Raw genomic sequence first — 17854 nt, forward strand, 5'->3', positions numbered from 1 at the left:
TTCATGAAGGGCTCTGTATATGCACTCTTAAATTGAAAAGGAACGACTGAGGCATCCTTGATTAAACTATTCTGACAGGTGACTTCAAGAAACTCTATTGATATTCACATGCATAAATCTGGAGTTCCGTGAGAGAAAGTGAACGGAGATGATTACATTGTGGTTTCTACATTCAACGCAATTACATAATAGAAGTTGAGGCAGATTTAGAAAAACAAAGTTTTCACCAGAGTACGCAAAACCGGGAGTACTCCTTCACCAGAAATTTAGAAAGAATAAATTGTCAAAGATAGGATTATAGATGTTTAATTACACAAGGATAAAAACATGTAGCAGAATAGGCTAAATGGCAATCATGAAAAAAGGATTACTTGGCGGGGTGTGATAGCAGGCGGAGCTTGTCCATGGAATATTTGTTGTCCAAGACCATGACCACCAGAGGAGCATATTGGCATACAAGGAGAAACTAAAGGTGCCACTGCAACTGGACACATTTGAGAAAGTTGAGCCTGCACACGAGCAATAGAATTTCCATTTTCATGTAACCAACCATGTTTCTACACATACACATCTATGGCAGCCCTCAGAGAATCAAAGTCAAAACATTATTGATTCACAAAAGCACCATCATCCAATGAAAATGAACTACAGTTTAACTCTTCTCAAAAGTGCAATGGAGGCACCATAAGGCAGTTATGGGTGTGTTCGGAACTAGTTGAAGGGAAAGAAAAAAGAAGGAAAAGTAAGTGAGACAAATTCTAGAGAAACCAGATGAATTTGATTATGTGAGTTTAAACTTTGTCAGCCTGATCAATGCATCTATCGTTGAAAGGAGCCATCAGACAATGTACAACAAATGTGAATATGACACTCAAACAATTGGAGCAAAAGGACAAAGTGACACCTGCTGCTGCATAAGTGGAACCGATTGTTGGCCCTGCTGCTCTGGAACACCTCCTGCATGTCTGCCACAAGGATACTGACCCTGTTGAAGAGTGTATTATAGATGTTTACTATTCAATTTACTGCAGTATTGAATATTCACATCATAAAACATGTAACAGAATAGGCTGAATGGCAATCATGAAAAAAGGATTACTTGGGGAAGTGTGATAGCAGGACGAGCTTGTCCACCGAATATTTGTTGTCCAAGACCCAGCCCACAAGGGGGTTTTATTGGCATACAAGGAGCAACTGAAGGCACCATTGCAACTGCATGCATTTGAGAAAATTGAGCCTGCACACAAATAATAGAATTACCATTTTCATGTAACCAAACATTTCTTTTTCTACACGTGCACGCGCACGTATAAGAGAATCAAAGTCAAAAAAAAATTGATCCACAAAAGCATCATCAATTCATGTGTCATTCATCTGAGCTGCATCTTTTTTAAGTTTCAAAAAAATCAGAAGAAAATGAATTGCAGTTTTTTTTTTTCCCCAACAAAGTGGCAAAGTGCAACGAAGGCAGCATAATACAGTTACGGGTGTGTTTGGAATTAGGGAAGGGAAAGTAGAGTTATTTTTCTCTGGTTGGTTCTGCAAAGAAAAGGAAAATAACTTATTTTGATTTTAAAGAGAAAACAATAAAGTAACTGAAACTAACAAAGAAAACGAGGAAGCAAAAGAGAAAACAATAGGAAAGGAAAGTGAGGAGGAATATAACTTTCCATTTATTTCCCTTAGCTTTTATTTTTATTTTTTTCCTTTACCTCTCAACTAAAAATCAAACAGAGGAAGGAAATAAAATTGTTATTTTCCTTTTCTTTCTCTATATTCCTCAAGTTCCAAATGCAAACTATGCACTGAAATCCCATAACCACTAAATTTGGGTATTTATGTTCGCTTTTACACCTCGGGAAGTGAGGAATTCAGTTACTCCGCTTTAATCTTATGGATCAAATCCCAGTCTTGAGCATTGAGCCTCTTTTCACCATTTGGACTGACCTTTGAATAGAGTGGGCTTAACATTTGGCCCTTCACATCTCTACATGATAGTCTTTCAAGGTCACGATAAGCTTCTTCTTGCATTAGGGTTGAACCTTGATAGGGATCTTCCAAGGTGAACACAGTTCTTTAATGTAGACCATCTGTATTCCTCGAGTTAAATCAACCTCCATGGATGCGAAGGTGGCTTGATCTCCTGTCCATCTCGTGTCCCTAAGAACTAGGACCGCAAGATTTCCTTGTTCAATTCGATGCAGAACTTGAAGTCTTATTTGAATGACTCCAAGGTGGATGTACTGCATATGACTTCTCCTCAATTCTTCATAGCTTTCTTCCTGTATGAAGGGTCTTTCGATTTGCGTATCTCCTACGCAAAGTACAGCTTCTTCAGATCGATGAACATAAACTCGATGATGAGCATCATCTCGTCTTGTCCTGTATAACACCTCAGCTGGTGCTGTGTTTGCTCTTTTCCGTCATGGATAGTTGTAACTGTACTTCTGGAGAGATCTGTTGTTCCAAGGTGTTTGATGTTGAAGGCCGTCCTCTTATCCTTTGAAGTGCATTTCTTGCTCTTCTTTGCAAGACATAATTCCTTCGTTGGTCTTGCCGGTATTCTCTGATTTGATCTTCAAACAGCGGTGCTCCAGGTGTTGCTGTTGTTGGTCGAGGCTGGTTGGTCACTCGTGGTAAAGTTACCGTCCGAGTTCTTGAGGTTGAGGCCATTATGACATGAGAATTATGTGGCTTCCCTTTATAGTCAATCCTCATTTTGAGCAGAAATTCTCAGCAATAATGGAGGAGTTGCTGTAAAGCTGTTCGGGCTTGCTCAATGGCATCATCTTCTTCATTGGAGAGTTGTTCCTGGATTTCTGCCATTTCTTCGAATGTGATTCCGGAGTCATAGGTGAACGACGCCAATTGTGTTTGCTCCATGTCGTTCTGCAAATCCTTTCTTGATCCGTTCTCCAAGGTCACCAGGCATTTTTTACCAAAGCTTAGAAGATAGCTCTTCTCCTATGAATAACCTCCCTGACTTTGTAGCAAGATGTAGATAGTCATTCAGGAACTTAATGATATCCTTCACATCTCTACATGATAGTCTTTCAAGGTCACGATAAGCTTCTTCTTGCATTAGGGTTGAACCTTGATAGGGATCTTCCAAGGTGAACACAGTTCTCATCTGAGAAATGATATTCTGTGTACCTTCATTCCCATCGCCTATGGCAATCAGATTAGCGTATTCATCAGCGTATCTCATTCGCCATTGCGTCCATATTAGCTTCTCTGTTTCTCCAAGGAGATTTTCCATGAAAAGGAGTTTATCTCGAACATCAGTGAATCCTTGAGAAGCAACATAAGATCGTGTAATCGATTCCCATCTCATAAAGGCGTCATCAAATCTTCCAAGAGCTTGTGGAATAACAAACATGGCTCCTGTATGATGCATGGCAGTGGTAAGTTCCACATTTCATCCTTAGCTCCTCGCCTGAAGTTTTGTCGTCCTGCTGTATATGAGGGTCTTTCCGGGATATTTATAGATGGACCTTGTCCCGTTGCCGGTGGATAGCCTGGGGGACCCATTAATGTATCCTGTGGAGGATTGTAATGAGAAGTGACTGCTGATGATGATGATAATAGATAATGAGGTTGTTGTCGTTTTGCAATTAACGCTTCCAACTTCTTTATCCGAGGGTACTCCGTATCTGCTTCTTCCATCATAGCAATTATATTGAGCGTAGAGTCAGAGTCTGAATCCTCCTGTCTGTACTCTAAAGCTGCTTTCCCCGTGCTTCCAAATCCTTCAGTACTTCTTCGAATGTCACATAAATTGCGGGCATCCTTTTCCACCATTCTTGGTAAGGAAACCTTCTCAAAAATGATCTGAGCGATTCTGTCTCCAGCACGGACTATGAATTCCTCCTGATTATGATTAAAAAGGAGTACTTTAACTTCCCCTCTGTAGTCAGGGTCAATGACTCCTGCTCCAACATCTATTCCATGTATTAGAGCAAGTCCAGATCTAGGGGCAAGTCTTCCATAAAGTCCGTAAGGTATTTCCATGGCTATGCCGGTGGAGATTAGCATTCTTCCTTGAGCTGGGATTATATACATGGCTATTGATGTTAAATCATAACCAACAGCTCCATCAGTTGCTCGAGTGGGTCTGGTTGCCTGTGGTAGTAGTCTGATAAATTGAACATTATCAAGTTCTTCATACTCACTCATGGGGTAACAAGTTCGGCAAATTCGGTCCTGCTTTTTGCCTTTCTTCTTTTTAGACCGGCGAGATTGTGGTTGTGATGATTCAGATTCGGATTCCGGTTGTGGTCTTGGCACCATTTCACCACGTTCCGTTTGTCGCTGCTGAAAAGCTGTGTAGCGAGCGCTGGCCTGGTCAAGAGTTTCTTTAAAAACTGATGGTTGTTCTTCAAAGAACAAAAGTGTTTCCTGCCGATTGTGAGCTTCATTCTGAATAGAGTTTGTATCATCTTCAGAATTCATAATTTCATTATCATTCTGATCATATTGAACTGGATCTGCACGCTGGGCGGCTACATAATCACCAAATCGCAGGCTGAAATTTCCGCCAGGTAAATTGCGAGATACAGCAGTAGTTGGCTGTTGAGGGTGTACACGTCTGGCTGGTGGACGTATGATCCAATTTCTTCCTCGTAGGACATCAGTAGGAACTTGTTCTCCTGGAATTGCTTTTACACCTTGGGAAGTGAGGAATTCAGTTACTCCTTGAATTTCATAGGCAAATCCAACATTAGGAGTGTTAGATAATCGTCCAACTAATCCTCGTGTGATCAACAGATTGGCTTCACCTCCTTGCCAATTTTCATATCCTCGAGTTTGAATGACAATTTGCACGTGATTGTAGAAGTCCCCAATAGTCATCATAGTATTTGGAACTATGTAGACCATCTGTATTCCTCGAGTTAAATCAACCTCCATGGATGCGAAGGTGGCTTGATCTCCTGTCCATCTTGTGTCCCTAAGAACTAGGACCGCAAGATTTCCTTGTTCAATTCGATGCAGAACTTGAAGTCTTATTTGAATGACTCCAAGGTGGATGTACTGCATATGACTTCTCCTCAATTCTTCATAGCTTTCTTCCTGTATGAAGGGTCTTTCGATTTGCGTATCTCCTACGCAAAGTACAGCTTCTTCAGATCGATGAACATAAACTCGATGATGAGCATCATCTCGTCTTGTCCTGTATAACACCTCAGCTGGTGCTATGTTTGCTCTTTCCGCCATGGATAGTTGTAACTGTACTTCTGGAGAGATCTGTTGTTCCAAGGTGTTTGATGTTGAAGGCCGTCCTCTTATCCTTTGAAGTGCATTTCTTGCTCTTCTTTGCAAGACATAATTCCTTCGTTGGTCTTGCCGGTATTCTCTGATTTGATCTTCAAACAGCGGTGCTCCAGGTGTTGCTGTTGTTGGTCGAGGCTGGTTGGTCACTCGTGGTAAAGTTACCGTCCGAGTTCTTGAGGTTGAGGCCATTATGAATTTTTAAGCCTGAGTTTGTCAAGCTCGTCCTGCAGCAACTTGTTTGGATCACGATGAACTCTGAGGAGTCCTTTTGCTTCCTTCGGCTTCTCCTTTGCACCTAGTGAGAGATTCTTGAGTTTAGCAACAAGATCGTCAGTTGCTATTGCTGGTGACTTCTGAGCTTCCAAGGCACGAATCCTGCCTTCAAGGGATTCTACCTGTTTTGACAACTTAACACAAAGTTCAATGATTGTATTATTCTGACGGATCAGGGTTTTTACTCCAGATGGTACAGACAATTTACCAGAAGAAGTCAATAAACCAATTCCTGGTGCTTCAGTTGTTTCAGACGCTTTGAGGGCTTCTAAATACACCAAGTCGTTTTGACTCATTCAATCAACGCTCTTTTGAGCTGTTGAAGAGTCTCTTCTATGGATTTGAACTGTCCTTGTTGATTCCAAGACTGGTTTTCCAGGCAGACCTGTGTCAAAGAATTCACTCCTCTTTCTAACCTTTCTACTTTCCTGGCAAGCTATTGAACAGAGGTTTCTAAGAGTTGAATTTGAACTTGTTGATTTTTAAATTCCTTCAGGTTGACTTTACTGGAGAGACAGACACGATCATAGATGACAGCAATATTATGAGCTAGTTCTTTAGTACTGGGTTTTTCAGTATGGGCTAAATCAAGATAGCTTAGGCGTGATGTATCTGATTTTTCATACCATTCCTTTATATTCTGTTCCCAAATATTTGTCATAATTTATTATTGATTCGGATAAGATTATACATATTAGTCTGGGTGTTCGTTTATTACTGGTCTGAGAAAGAAAATACAGAAGTCTTATCCAATAAAACTACCAAGGTCTTTAATGATTTTCTTAGGTATTATGGAACTCACCTTTTTGAAGGGCTTACTGCGGCCTCCTGCCTGTTGCCTTCTTACGTCTTTTGTTCTTCAAATACCACAAGACAAATTATTAAACCTTAAGATAGCCATAGATAAAGTTTTAGCATTAATTCCTTCCTTTGCCCTGGCAATAAATTAACACTTTTGCCTTGATATGCATAAGATTACCTTTCGCAATAATTCATTAGATACAAACTTTGGAAATTAAATATATCAGTTTGGAATAAAATATCATACCATCAGAGGCCTTTGCTATCCTGAATGAGAATTAGTTAGCCATAAACAAAACTAGCTCTGATACCAAATGGAGGATCGTAGAAAATCTCAACTAAACAGGATAAGTAAAATAAGAACTATATAGAAATTTTACAGACCTGAATAAGCTAAGATTACAAGCTGGAGCTACAAGCGGAAGACTGATTTACTCACTCTATCTCAAGTATACAAGTGTAGTTGTTCTAACTTCTCTTGATGCTTGAGTTTCTAAACTTCGACTCTATTTATAGACTCATAAAAGATAAGCTTAATAAAGGTAGGGGATACGTGCCGAGTGCTCATTGGGCCTCGTCGTCGTACTATCGCAAACCTTATCAAGAATCTTATCATTACAGGACTGAATAATGTAAAACACACTATACGACAAACTAATATTCCAACAGCTTTTCTCAGTGGTTAGCTGAGTAGTGATTGAAGTGGAATATTATTACATTATTTGACAGACACTGGGACAAACACTGGGACCCACCACGTCCTTCCTATTCTTCAAGCATTATTGATCAGCATTATTGACAGACACTGTTGATCAATAATGGGGACTTCTCCTCAATTCTTCATAGCTTTCTTCCTGTATGAAGGGTCTTTCGATTTGCGTATCTCCTACGCAAAGTACAGCTTCTTCAGATCGATGAACATAAACTCGATGATGAGCATCATCTCGGTAGTTTTATTGGATAAGACTTCTGTATTTTCCTTCTCAGACCAGTAATAAACGAACACCCAGACTAATATGTATAATCTTATCCGAATCAATAATAAATTATGACAAATATTTGGGAATTACACACCATTCTTTCTTTGCCACGTTTCTCCTCCTTTGTGACAGGATCAATATACGTACCAGAATTTACAATGAATGCAGTGGTACGATGCCGACTTTTGCTTGGCCTGATTACTTTGAGCTGAAGAAGCTGTTCAATGTGTTTTCCTGGCGGAAATTTCAGCCTGCGATTTGGTGATTATGTAGCCGCCCAGCGTGCAGATCCAGTTCAATATGATCAGAATGATAATGAAATTATGAATTCTGAAGATGATACAAACTCTATTCAGAATGAAGCTCACAATCGGCAGGAAACACTTTTGTTCTTTGAAGAACAACCATCAGTTTTTAAGAAAACACATTGAACAGCTTCTTCAGCTCAAAGTAATCAGTCCAAGCAAAAGTCGGCATCGTACCACTGCATTCATTGTAAATTCTGGTACGTATATTGATCCTGTCACAAAGGAGGAGAAACGTGGCAAAGAAAGAATGGTGTGTAACTACAAGAGATTGAATGATAACACCCATAAGGATCAATACAGTCTGCCTGGTATAAATACTATAATGGCAAAGATTGGTCATAGTAGTATTTACTCCAAGTTTGACTGATGATACTGAACACATTGGCGGAGGTCTGATGGAGACAATCTACATGCTCCAAGAAGATAAATATTATTGGCTTGGAAAGGAAGGAGGATACAGGGCACAAATTAAAGTCACATCGGAAATCTACCATTGTCAGCATGAATGGGACCAACAGAACCCATTACCAGAAGATAGAAGACCGGAGTGCACAACATGCAAAAGAGACATAGCAACCTGATGAAATCCACTTTTCAGATTATACATATTAGTCTGGGTGTTCGTTTATTACTGGTTTGAGAAGGAAAATACAGAAGTCTTATAGAAACCTCTGTTCAACAGCTTGCCAGGAAAGTAGAAAGGTTAGAAAGAGGAGTGAATTCTGTAAGATAAATTGAAAGAGAGAGAAAAATTGTATGTATTATGATTGATCTATTGATTGATCTACTGTCTATTACAAATGGTTCCTTATATAGATGTAGGTGTAGTGGATGGTGGTGGTAGGTGAGTGTAGTAGGTGAGTGTGTGGTAGGTGATGGTAAATTATACAATGTACATTAACAGCCCCCCTCAAACTCAAGGAGGATAGGTACTAGCCAACTTGAGTTTGGAGAGAATAACAAAACAGAAAAATAAACTGACAATTAAAAATGGGATAGGAGACACTGTATGGTCGTGTCGGACCGTTGTAGCAGACAGTTTACGGGGTCATGTCGGACCGTTGTAGCAGTTGTAGCAGACACTATGTGGTCGTGTCAGACCGATGTAGAAGACAGTTTACGGGGTCATGTCAGACCGATGTAGAAGACAGTTTACGGGGTCATGTCGGACCGATGTAGAAGACAGTTTACGGGGTCATGTCGGACCGTTGTTGAAGACAGTTTACGGAGTCTTGTCGGACCCTTGTAGAAACTAACCGGAATCTATGTCGGGACAGTTTACAGAGTCTTGTCGGACCCATGAAGGAGCTAACCGGAATCAATGTCGGGACAGTTTACAGAGTCTTGTCGAACCCTTAAAAAGTCGCACCCTCAAAAGGTGTGCCCAATCTGTCAAAAGGCGTGCCATCAAAAAGCGTGCCCGATTCATTAAAAGGTGTGCCATGAAAAGGCGTGCCAGGTTGTCGCGTGCCAGGTTGTCGGCGTCAAGAGGCGCGCGATGCGCGTGGCTGCCTCGGCTATTTAACCAAGACAGAGCTGAGGCAGAGGCGAAGACAAACAATTGGCGAAAATCCTCTGAAAAACTCTTCGTTTTGCTGAGAAGGTTTTGCTGAGAAGATACTCTGTAACACTCTCTATAACACTCTGTTGCCCAGAAAAAATGGCTTCGTCTTCCCGCAGGCTGCTCACCCTCTTTCCCGACCTCAACGAGTCCACAGGAGAGAGAACTGGTGCGGTGGCCAGTGAACCTCAACCAAACACCGCTGGGTTTGCTCCGCTGAATTTTCCGATGCGGTCTGTGGAGCAAAAAATGGCGGTGCAGTCGGATGTGGAGGCCAATCAGTATACGTTGAAGTCATGTGTGGAAACCATGACGGCGGTCACAAACCTGTCGCACCGGCTGCAGAGTAGGACAAATGAGGTGCAGCAGTTAAACGCCCAGCTGGCTCTGCTCCAACGCATGTATAAGGATGCGCGAGCAGAGATAAGTGTGCTAACGGCAGAAAACAAGGAGCTGAAGCGGAAGGCCACCGTTATGTTCCGATTTGGAGGGCCGCCATATGCTGCAGTGGAGGAGCAGGAAGTAGTGAACGTGCGCAGTGGATTGGGAAACACGGAGGCAACACCGGCAAGGGCCGCCCAGGACGGAGGCAAGAAGAAAAGACCGGCGGCAGAATAGAGAAGAAAAATCCCACCTGTGAATGTGGGTGTTGGTTTGTATTGTTTTTTTTTTGTTTTTTTTTTTGTGTTTTTGTATGTGGAGAACTGGGATCAGGTGGATCCTTAATATAAATAAAACAAAGTTGTTGGGCAAATCTGTTTTGTTTTGTTTTGGTTTTTTTTTTTTTTTTTTTTTTTTTTTTTTTTTTTTTGTGTGTGTTTGGAAAAATAACAATAATAAAAATAAAGAAAATGAAGTGTGGGAAGCCAGTGGAAGAAATAAAACGAGTTTGTTTGTGTAGGTTGTTTTGTGTGTTTGTTTGTTTTTTTTTTTTTTTTTTGTGGTTTTGGGTGCAAAGAATAATAAGAAGAATAAAAATAAGAATAATAAAAAAAAAATGTATGAATGGGGGGATAAAGTAAGGCAAATGAGGGAGATGATTAAAGTGATTCTGGGGGAGAGAAAAAGGAACGAGAGGGAGTGGGGTGATTAAAAAAATAAAAAAAAAATGTTACATCAGAAAGTGGGTTATGGCCATGTGATAATAATAAAAATAAGAAGAAAGAGAATGAGAATGTGCACAGTATCCAGCAAAGTGATGAATAAAATAAATCGGGGGGGGGGGGGTTGTCGGAACCTGTGGGCTAGGATAGTGGATGGTAAAATATTAAAATAGGTTGGTATAGTGCAAGTGTGTGTGTGTATGTGTGCCTGGCATGTTGAAGTTGCTTTATCTTTGAAAGCATCCATAGATTTTCTATCCGCGTGGTAGGCTATGTTTCCACCAGCGCTAACGCCCATGAGAAAACAGCTTGAAAAATCAGTGAACTCACGCAGAACCCTCCATCATCAACACACACCTTCATTTCATATACACCTCTCTCTCTCTCTGTAGAAATTTAATGTGTAAAGAGAAAAAGAGAATTGTATTATTGATTGATTGTATCTTGATATTCTATCTATTACAAATGGTGAGTGGCTCATTATATAGGAGAGGGTGAGTGTAGTAGGTGAGGAGTAGGTGGTGGTAGGTGAGTGTAGTAGGTGAGTGTGTGGTAGGTGATGGTAAATTTTAACAGCCCCCCACAAACTCAAGGAGGATAGGAACTAACCAACTTGAGTTTGGAGAGAGTTACAAAATAAGAAAATACATACAAATAAAAGAGGATAAGAGACACTGTATGGTCGTGTCAGACCATTGGTGAAGACACTAGATGGTGGTGTCATAACGTTGTAGAGGACACTGTATGGGGTGTCATAACCATGTAGAGGACACTGTATGGTGGTGTCATAACGGTGTAGAGGACAGTTTATGGGGTCATGTCGGACCGTTGTAGCAGACAATGTGGTGACAGTTTACGGAGTCTTGCTGGACCCTTGTAGAAACTAACCGGAATCAATGTCGGGACAGTTTACAAAGTCTTGTCGGACCCATGAAGGAGCTAACCGGAATCAATGTCGGGACAGTTTACAGAGTCTTGTCGGACCCTTAAAGGAGCTAACCGGAATCAATGTCGGGACAGTTTACAGAGTCTTGTCGGACCCTTGAAAAAGCTAACCGGTATCAAATGTCGGGACAGTTTATAGAGTCTTGTCGGACCCTTGTAGAAACTAATCGGAATCTATGTCGGGACAGTTTATAGAGTCTTGTCGGACCCTTGTAAAAGTGACACCCTCAAAAGGTGTGCCCAATTTTGTCAAAAGGCGTGCCATCAAAAGGCGTGCCCAATTCATCAAAAGGTGTGCCGGACATGATGGCGAGGCACGTGGGCGCCTTGGCTTGCGTGCCCGTTTGTCGGCTGGTGGTAAGAGGCGCGCGATGCGCGTGGCTGCCTCGGCTATAAGACAGAGGCTGAGGCTGAGGCAAAAAACCTGCGAGAGATATTCTGAGAGAGATGTCTGAGAGAGATTCTGTAACACTCTGTTTTCTGAGAGAGAATTCGGAGAGAGATACTGTGTAACACTCTGGTGCCTAGAAAATGGCTTCATCGTCTTCCCGCGGGCTGCTCACCCTCTTTCCCGACCTCAACGATGCTCACAAGAGACATTCTGTATCTTGCTCATTTCCCGTTTCTGGACCCCAAGGTTCTGGAATCTTTCAGTTGAAGGCGGTTCGTAATGGAGATGACAGCTGGTTTTCATTTTTACGGTCACGTGACTGGGAAATCCTTATTATGGAAGCTCTCCTCCATGTTCCCTCAAAAGAAGAGAAGCAGCAAACATTCCGGATTAGTGTTTCAGACTTCCCTCCTCCAGTTTGCAAGCCATGTACTGATTGCAGCTCTCTAGAATCAGCAGTCACCAGCAGAGAAGAAATGAAAAGTTGAACTAGTTGTTATATGAGAATGTTACTCATTTTGCCCATGCTGAGAAAATGAAGGGCCAAGGTATGGGAAGAAATATGCAAGATGATACCAGAGAAAAGGTTAACCAGATTTGAGATAAGTTTGAATATGACAGAGCATGCTCGGACAACTTTTGGGAACATTGGAGAGAAAAATATATTCTATAACCTTTTCTATTTTAAAATATCCTCCACTCAAAACCATCTTCATATTCTCCACCGCCCAAACCCTCTTTATCTTATATATATATATATATTACTTTCCACCGCCCTACTTTTTAAACATATTATTATTATTATTATTATTATTATGGTGTGAAACATATTATTATTATTTCTTTCTTTTGTTTTTTATTTTTCTTTTATTTTATTCTTAATCCTTTTTTTTTTAATTCTTATTTCTGCTCTGTAAAAAAAATAAATAAATAAATAAAAAAAAAAAAATATAAATAAAAAAAAATGAAAAAAAAAAAAAAAAAAATCATCATAAACACAAACAAACCACACATCGTTTTATTCATGACAGGGAATTAACCCCGCTCACATTTCTACACAAAAAAAAAAAAAAAAAAAAAAAAAAAAAAAAAAAAACAACAACAACAACAACAAAAGATTTGTTTTCTTTTCTGCAGCGGTCTCTTCTTTTTGCCTCCGTCCTGGGCGGCCCTTGACGGTGTTGCCTCCGTGCTTCCTAGACCACCAAGCAAGTTTCCTCCTCCCTGCTCCTCCACTACAGCATATGGTGGACCTCCAAATCGGAACATCACGGTGGCCTTCCGCTTCAGCTCCTTGTTTTCTGCCTTTAGCACACTTATCTCTGCTCGCGCATCCTTATACATGCGTTGGAGCAGAGCCAGCTGGGAGTTTAACTGTTGCACTTCATTTGTCCTGCTCTGCAGCCGGTGCGACAAGTTTGTGACCGCCGTCATGGTTTCCACACATGACTTCAGAGTATACTGATTGGCCTCAATATCAGTTTGCACCGCCATTTTTTGCTCCACCGACCGCATCGGAAAGTTCAAAGGAGCAAACCCAAAAGTGTTTGGTTGGGGTTCACTGGCCACCGCACCAGTTATTTCTCTTGTGGACTCGTTCAGTTCTGGAAAGAGCGTAAGCAGACCACGGGAAGAGGAGGCCATGTTCTGGGTAGCTGGACGGGAAGAAGAGGCCATGTTATGGTTGCTGAGTGTTTCAGAGATGGGTTGGTTACAGAGTGTTTACACTGGTAACACTCTGTAAAAATGAAAACCAGCTGTCATCTCCATTACGAACCGCCTTCAACTAAAAGATTCCAGAACCTTGGGGTCCAGAAACGGGAAATGAGCAAGATACAGAATGTCTCTTGTGAGCAACTGAAGGCGCCGGAAACCGCCTTGCGACCCCATGATTTGGTCTTCGGTTCCGACTTCACCGAGCTGCTGCTGTTGCTGCTTGATGGAGTTCTCTTCAGGAAGGAGATTAGCCTCTTCCCCAACATCCCTCCGCTTCGCTCTCTCTCTGTCAACAGTGTTCTGGCGGCTGGACATCATCCGACGACAGGGATTTTTGAAGGAGAACCAAAACAGTGTGATGGGTTTACTTTTAGGAAGGCGATCTTGATTGGATGGACAGAGATGGGTCTGGCAGAGGTGAGGGGAGTGATGGAAGAACTATCAAAAGTGTATAAAGGGAATGCATACAAGCTGATTACTAAGAACTGCAACCATTTCTGCAATGATGCTTGTAGCAGATATTGGAATTTGTGGTAGCGGATGGAATTTGTGGCAGCGGAGTGAAGGTATGTGTAGAAAATTCTAGCGGACTAGGTTGAGGTCCGGCGGACGGCTAAGGTGAGGTTGCCGCCCGCCGGGGAAGCAAAAATATTAGGTTTTAAACCTGCTCTGATACCATGTAGAAATTTAATGTATAAAGAGAAAAAGAGAATTGTATTATTGATTGATTGTATCTTGATATTCTATCTATTACAAATGGTGAGTGGCTCATTATATAGGAGAGGGTGAGTGTAGTAGGTGAGGAGTAGGTGGTGGTAGGTGAGTGTAGTAGGTGAGTGTGTGGTAGGTGATGGTAAATTTTAACACTCTCTCTCTCTCCCTCTCTCCAAAGGATGGCAGACCGGAAGCTTGAGAATAATGGATTTTCCGGCGAACCCCAAAAACCCATTCCAGATTTCGATCCTGCGCCAAAACCGAAACGAAACATGTTTGCTTTGGCGTGTGCCACCTTAGCTTCCATGACTTCCATCTTACTCGGTTATGACATAGGAGTTATGAGTGGAGCAGGACTGTTCATCAAGGATGACCTTAAAATCTCCGGCGTCCAGCTGGAAGTCCTGATGGGAATCCTCAACGTCTACTCCCTCCTGGGGTCGGCCGCCGCCGGAAGAACCTCGGACTGGATTGGGCGCCGCTACATCATCGTAGGCCGCCGGGAGCTGGTGCTCTGGAGCGAGACGGTAATCGACGGACACGATTACGACACCGGTTTCGATGACCATATCAACGCAGAAGTTGTGGAAAGCATTGGTGGATGCACTGCAAGTGGTGAACCCTCCACCATGGAAGTAAACAACGAGAGGTAGCTTTGTGGTGGATGATGATGATGAGGAACTATGATCCAGTGCTTCTCGGGGAAGGAATAGGCGAACCCAGGTGTTGTGATGTGGGTTGAGAGAGACGTCTTTGGATAGAACGGGACAGGTGGAAGAGTTGGGATCGGGTGTTGCAGGGATGATTGGGAATTGCTGGACGCGGGTGATCGTGCCGTCGGGGTTTCGGAGAGAGGGAGGATTTCGGCCAAGCTGTTTCCAGGCTTTTTTTTTTTTTTTTTTTTCATTGCAGACTAGGCTTGAATCTGGGTGAATCTGGACCGTTGCTTCACGGGTTGCTCTGATGAATCAGTTTGTTGAGGAAGAAGAGAGAGAATTAGAAAATTTGAGTTTGTCCGGCGGACGGCCAAGACGAGGCTGCCGCCCGCCGGTGAAGCGGAATCACTAAGTTCTTAACCTAGCTCTGATACCATGTAAGATAAATTGAAAGAGAGAGAAAAATTGTATGTATTATGATTGATCTATTGATTGATCTACTGTCTATTACAAATGGTTCCTTATATAGATGTAGGTGTAGTGGATGGTGGTGGTAGGTGAGTGTAGTAGGTGAGTGTGTGGTAGGTGATGGTAAATTATACAATGTACATTAAATTCTTTGACACAGGTCTGCCTGGAAAACCAGTCTTGGAATCAACAAGGACAGTTCAAATCCATAGAAGAGACTCTTCAACAGCTCTGGACTTGCTCTAATACATGGAATAGATGTTGGAGCAGGAGTCATTGACCCTGACTACAGAGGTGGCGAATCATCACAACCACAATCTCGCCGGTCTAGAAAGAAGAAAGGCAAAAAGCAGGACCGAATTTGCCGAACTTGTTACCCCATGAGTGAGTATGAAGAACTTGATAATGTTCAATTTATCAGACTACTACCACAGGCAACCAGACCCACTCGAGCAACTGATGGAGCTGTTGGTTATGATTTAACATCAATAGCCATGTATATAATCCCAGCTCAAGGAAGAATGCTAATCTCCACCGGCATAGCCATGGAAATACCTTACGGACTTTATGGAAGACTTGCCCCTAGATCTGGACTTGCTCTAATACATGGAATAGATGTTAGAGCAGGAGTCATTGACCCTGACTACAGAGGGGAAGTTAAAGTACTCCTTTTTAATCATAATCATATACCTTTGAATTTAATGGTTTGAATTCTAAATCAAAGGCAAATAAAAAGTTGAAGGGTGGAAAAATGTACATAGGGGATAATTGGTTCAGAATCCCTTACACATATAGTTTTCCATTCCACCTTGGAGGCCGAATCCAGATGATTATCGGATGCAATTTTATCCGAGCAATGTACAGAGGAGTCAGAATAGAAGGAGATAATGTTACATTCTACAAGAATGTAATAACAATTCAGACTCGACAATCAGTAAATCTTCTGGAAGGACTTGAAGAGGAAGACGACTTGACAGTGGACCACTATTATGATCCTTCAACTGAATGGATATTTCATTCCACTAAAGTCAATCCTCATTTTGAGCAGAAATTCTCAGCAATAATGGAGAAGCTCAAAAACTATGGTATCATAGGCGATGATCCTATGAAATATTGGTCACTAAATCAGATTACTTGTAAGCTGGACCTGAAGAATCCTGATTTCGTAATCAATGACAGACCAATGAAGCATGTGACTCCAGCAATGAAGGAGAGTTTTGGAAAACACATTGAACAGCTTCTTCAGCTCAAAGTAATCAGGCCAAGCAAAAGTCGGCATCGTACCACTGCATTCATTGTAAATTCTGGTACGTATATTGATCCTGTCACAAAGGAGGAGAAACGTGGCAAAGAAAGAATGGTGTGTAACTACAAGAGATTGAATGATAACACCCATAAGGATCAATACAGTCTGCCTAGTATAAATACTATAATGGCAAAGATTGGTCATAGTAGTATTTACTCCAAGTTTGACTTGAAAAGTGGATTTCATCAGGTTGCTATGCATCCTGATTCAATTGAATGGACAGCATTCTGGACACCCCTTGGATTATACGAATGGTTGGTCATGCCATTCGGATTGAAGAATGCTCCAGCAGTATTTCAAAGAAAGATGGACTTATGTTTCAAAGGAACTGAAGACTATATTGCAGTCTACATTGATGATATTTTGGTCTTCTCTCCTGATGAAAAATCACATGCAAAGCATATCCAGTCCATGCTTGAAATTTGTAAGAAGAATGGGCTAATTCTGAGCCCAACAAAAATGAAGATAGCAGCTGTTCAGATGGATTTCTTGGGCTCAACAATTGGGCAAGGGGAAATAAAGTTGCAACCCCACATTGTTACAAAAGTAGCCCAGTTCCCAGATGATACTCTCAAAGAAACTAAGGGCTTACGCTCTTGGTTGGGCCTTCTTAACTATGCAAGAAATTACATCAAGGATTTGGGCCAAATGTTAAGCCCACTCTATTCAAAGGTCAGTCCAAATGGTGAAAAGAGGCTCAATGCTCAAGACTGGGATTTGATCCATAAGATTAAAGCCAAAATCCAGAAGCTGCCAAATCTATCAATTCCTCCATTACAATGCGCCATTATTCTTGAAACTTATGGGTGTATGGAAGGATGGGGAGGAATCTGCAAGTGGAAGCCAGCTGTGAATGATCCGCGATCAACTGAAAAGATTTGCGCGTACGCCAGTGGGAAATTCAATCCCATCAAATCAACAATTGATACTGAAATTTATGCGTGCATGAATTCCCTGGAATCATTCAAGATATATTATCTTGATAAACAGCAGCTAATTCTGAGAACGGATTGTCAAGCTATAATCAGCTTCTTCAACAAAACAGTGGACCATAAACCATCACGGTCTAGATGGATAGCCTTTACAGACTACATAACCGGCCTAGGCATAGATGTATCTTTAGAACATATTAATGGTTCTGATAATACTCTAGCTGATGCCCTTTCAAGGCTTGTATATTCACTGTTTTCTTTTACAGAATGGCCAACAGAGGTGGTGCCGGAAGATATGGAGGTTCTAGTCGGCCTACAGCAAATAGAAGAACTTATCCATTGCTGCGAAGAGAAGAAAGAATCATCCTCGCTGAAACTGAACCATCAAGCCGTTGGATTGATCCACAGTTTCATCCCCATGCTGTACAG

The 17854-nt window shown here is 41.6% G+C and overlaps 1 protein-coding gene across 11 annotated transcripts in view; it reads right to left on the reverse strand.

Annotated features, from left to right (window-relative positions):
- Nucleotides 1-17854, reverse strand: part of LOC114257684 (polyadenylate-binding protein 2) — a 43621-nt gene that overhangs the window by 2802 nt on the left and 22965 nt on the right. For all 11 annotated transcript variants that reach the window (XM_082905613.1, XM_082905641.1, XM_082905629.1 and 8 more), the window contains exons 11-13: nt 1100-1237; nt 905-985; nt 372-509 (exon numbers count right to left, since the gene is read on the reverse strand). In XM_082905613.1, the coding sequence (XP_082761739.1) occupies nt 372-509; nt 905-985; nt 1100-1237 (357 nt within the window). The remainder of the gene's footprint in view (nt 1-371; nt 510-904; nt 986-1099; nt 1238-17854) is intronic.

Source organism: Camellia sinensis, chromosome 2, assembly GCF_055761805.1.
Source record: "Camellia sinensis isolate YWXY chromosome 2, ASM5576180v1, whole genome shotgun sequence".
In the NCBI taxonomy this organism is placed as follows: Eukaryota; Viridiplantae; Streptophyta; class Magnoliopsida; order Ericales; family Theaceae; genus Camellia; species Camellia sinensis.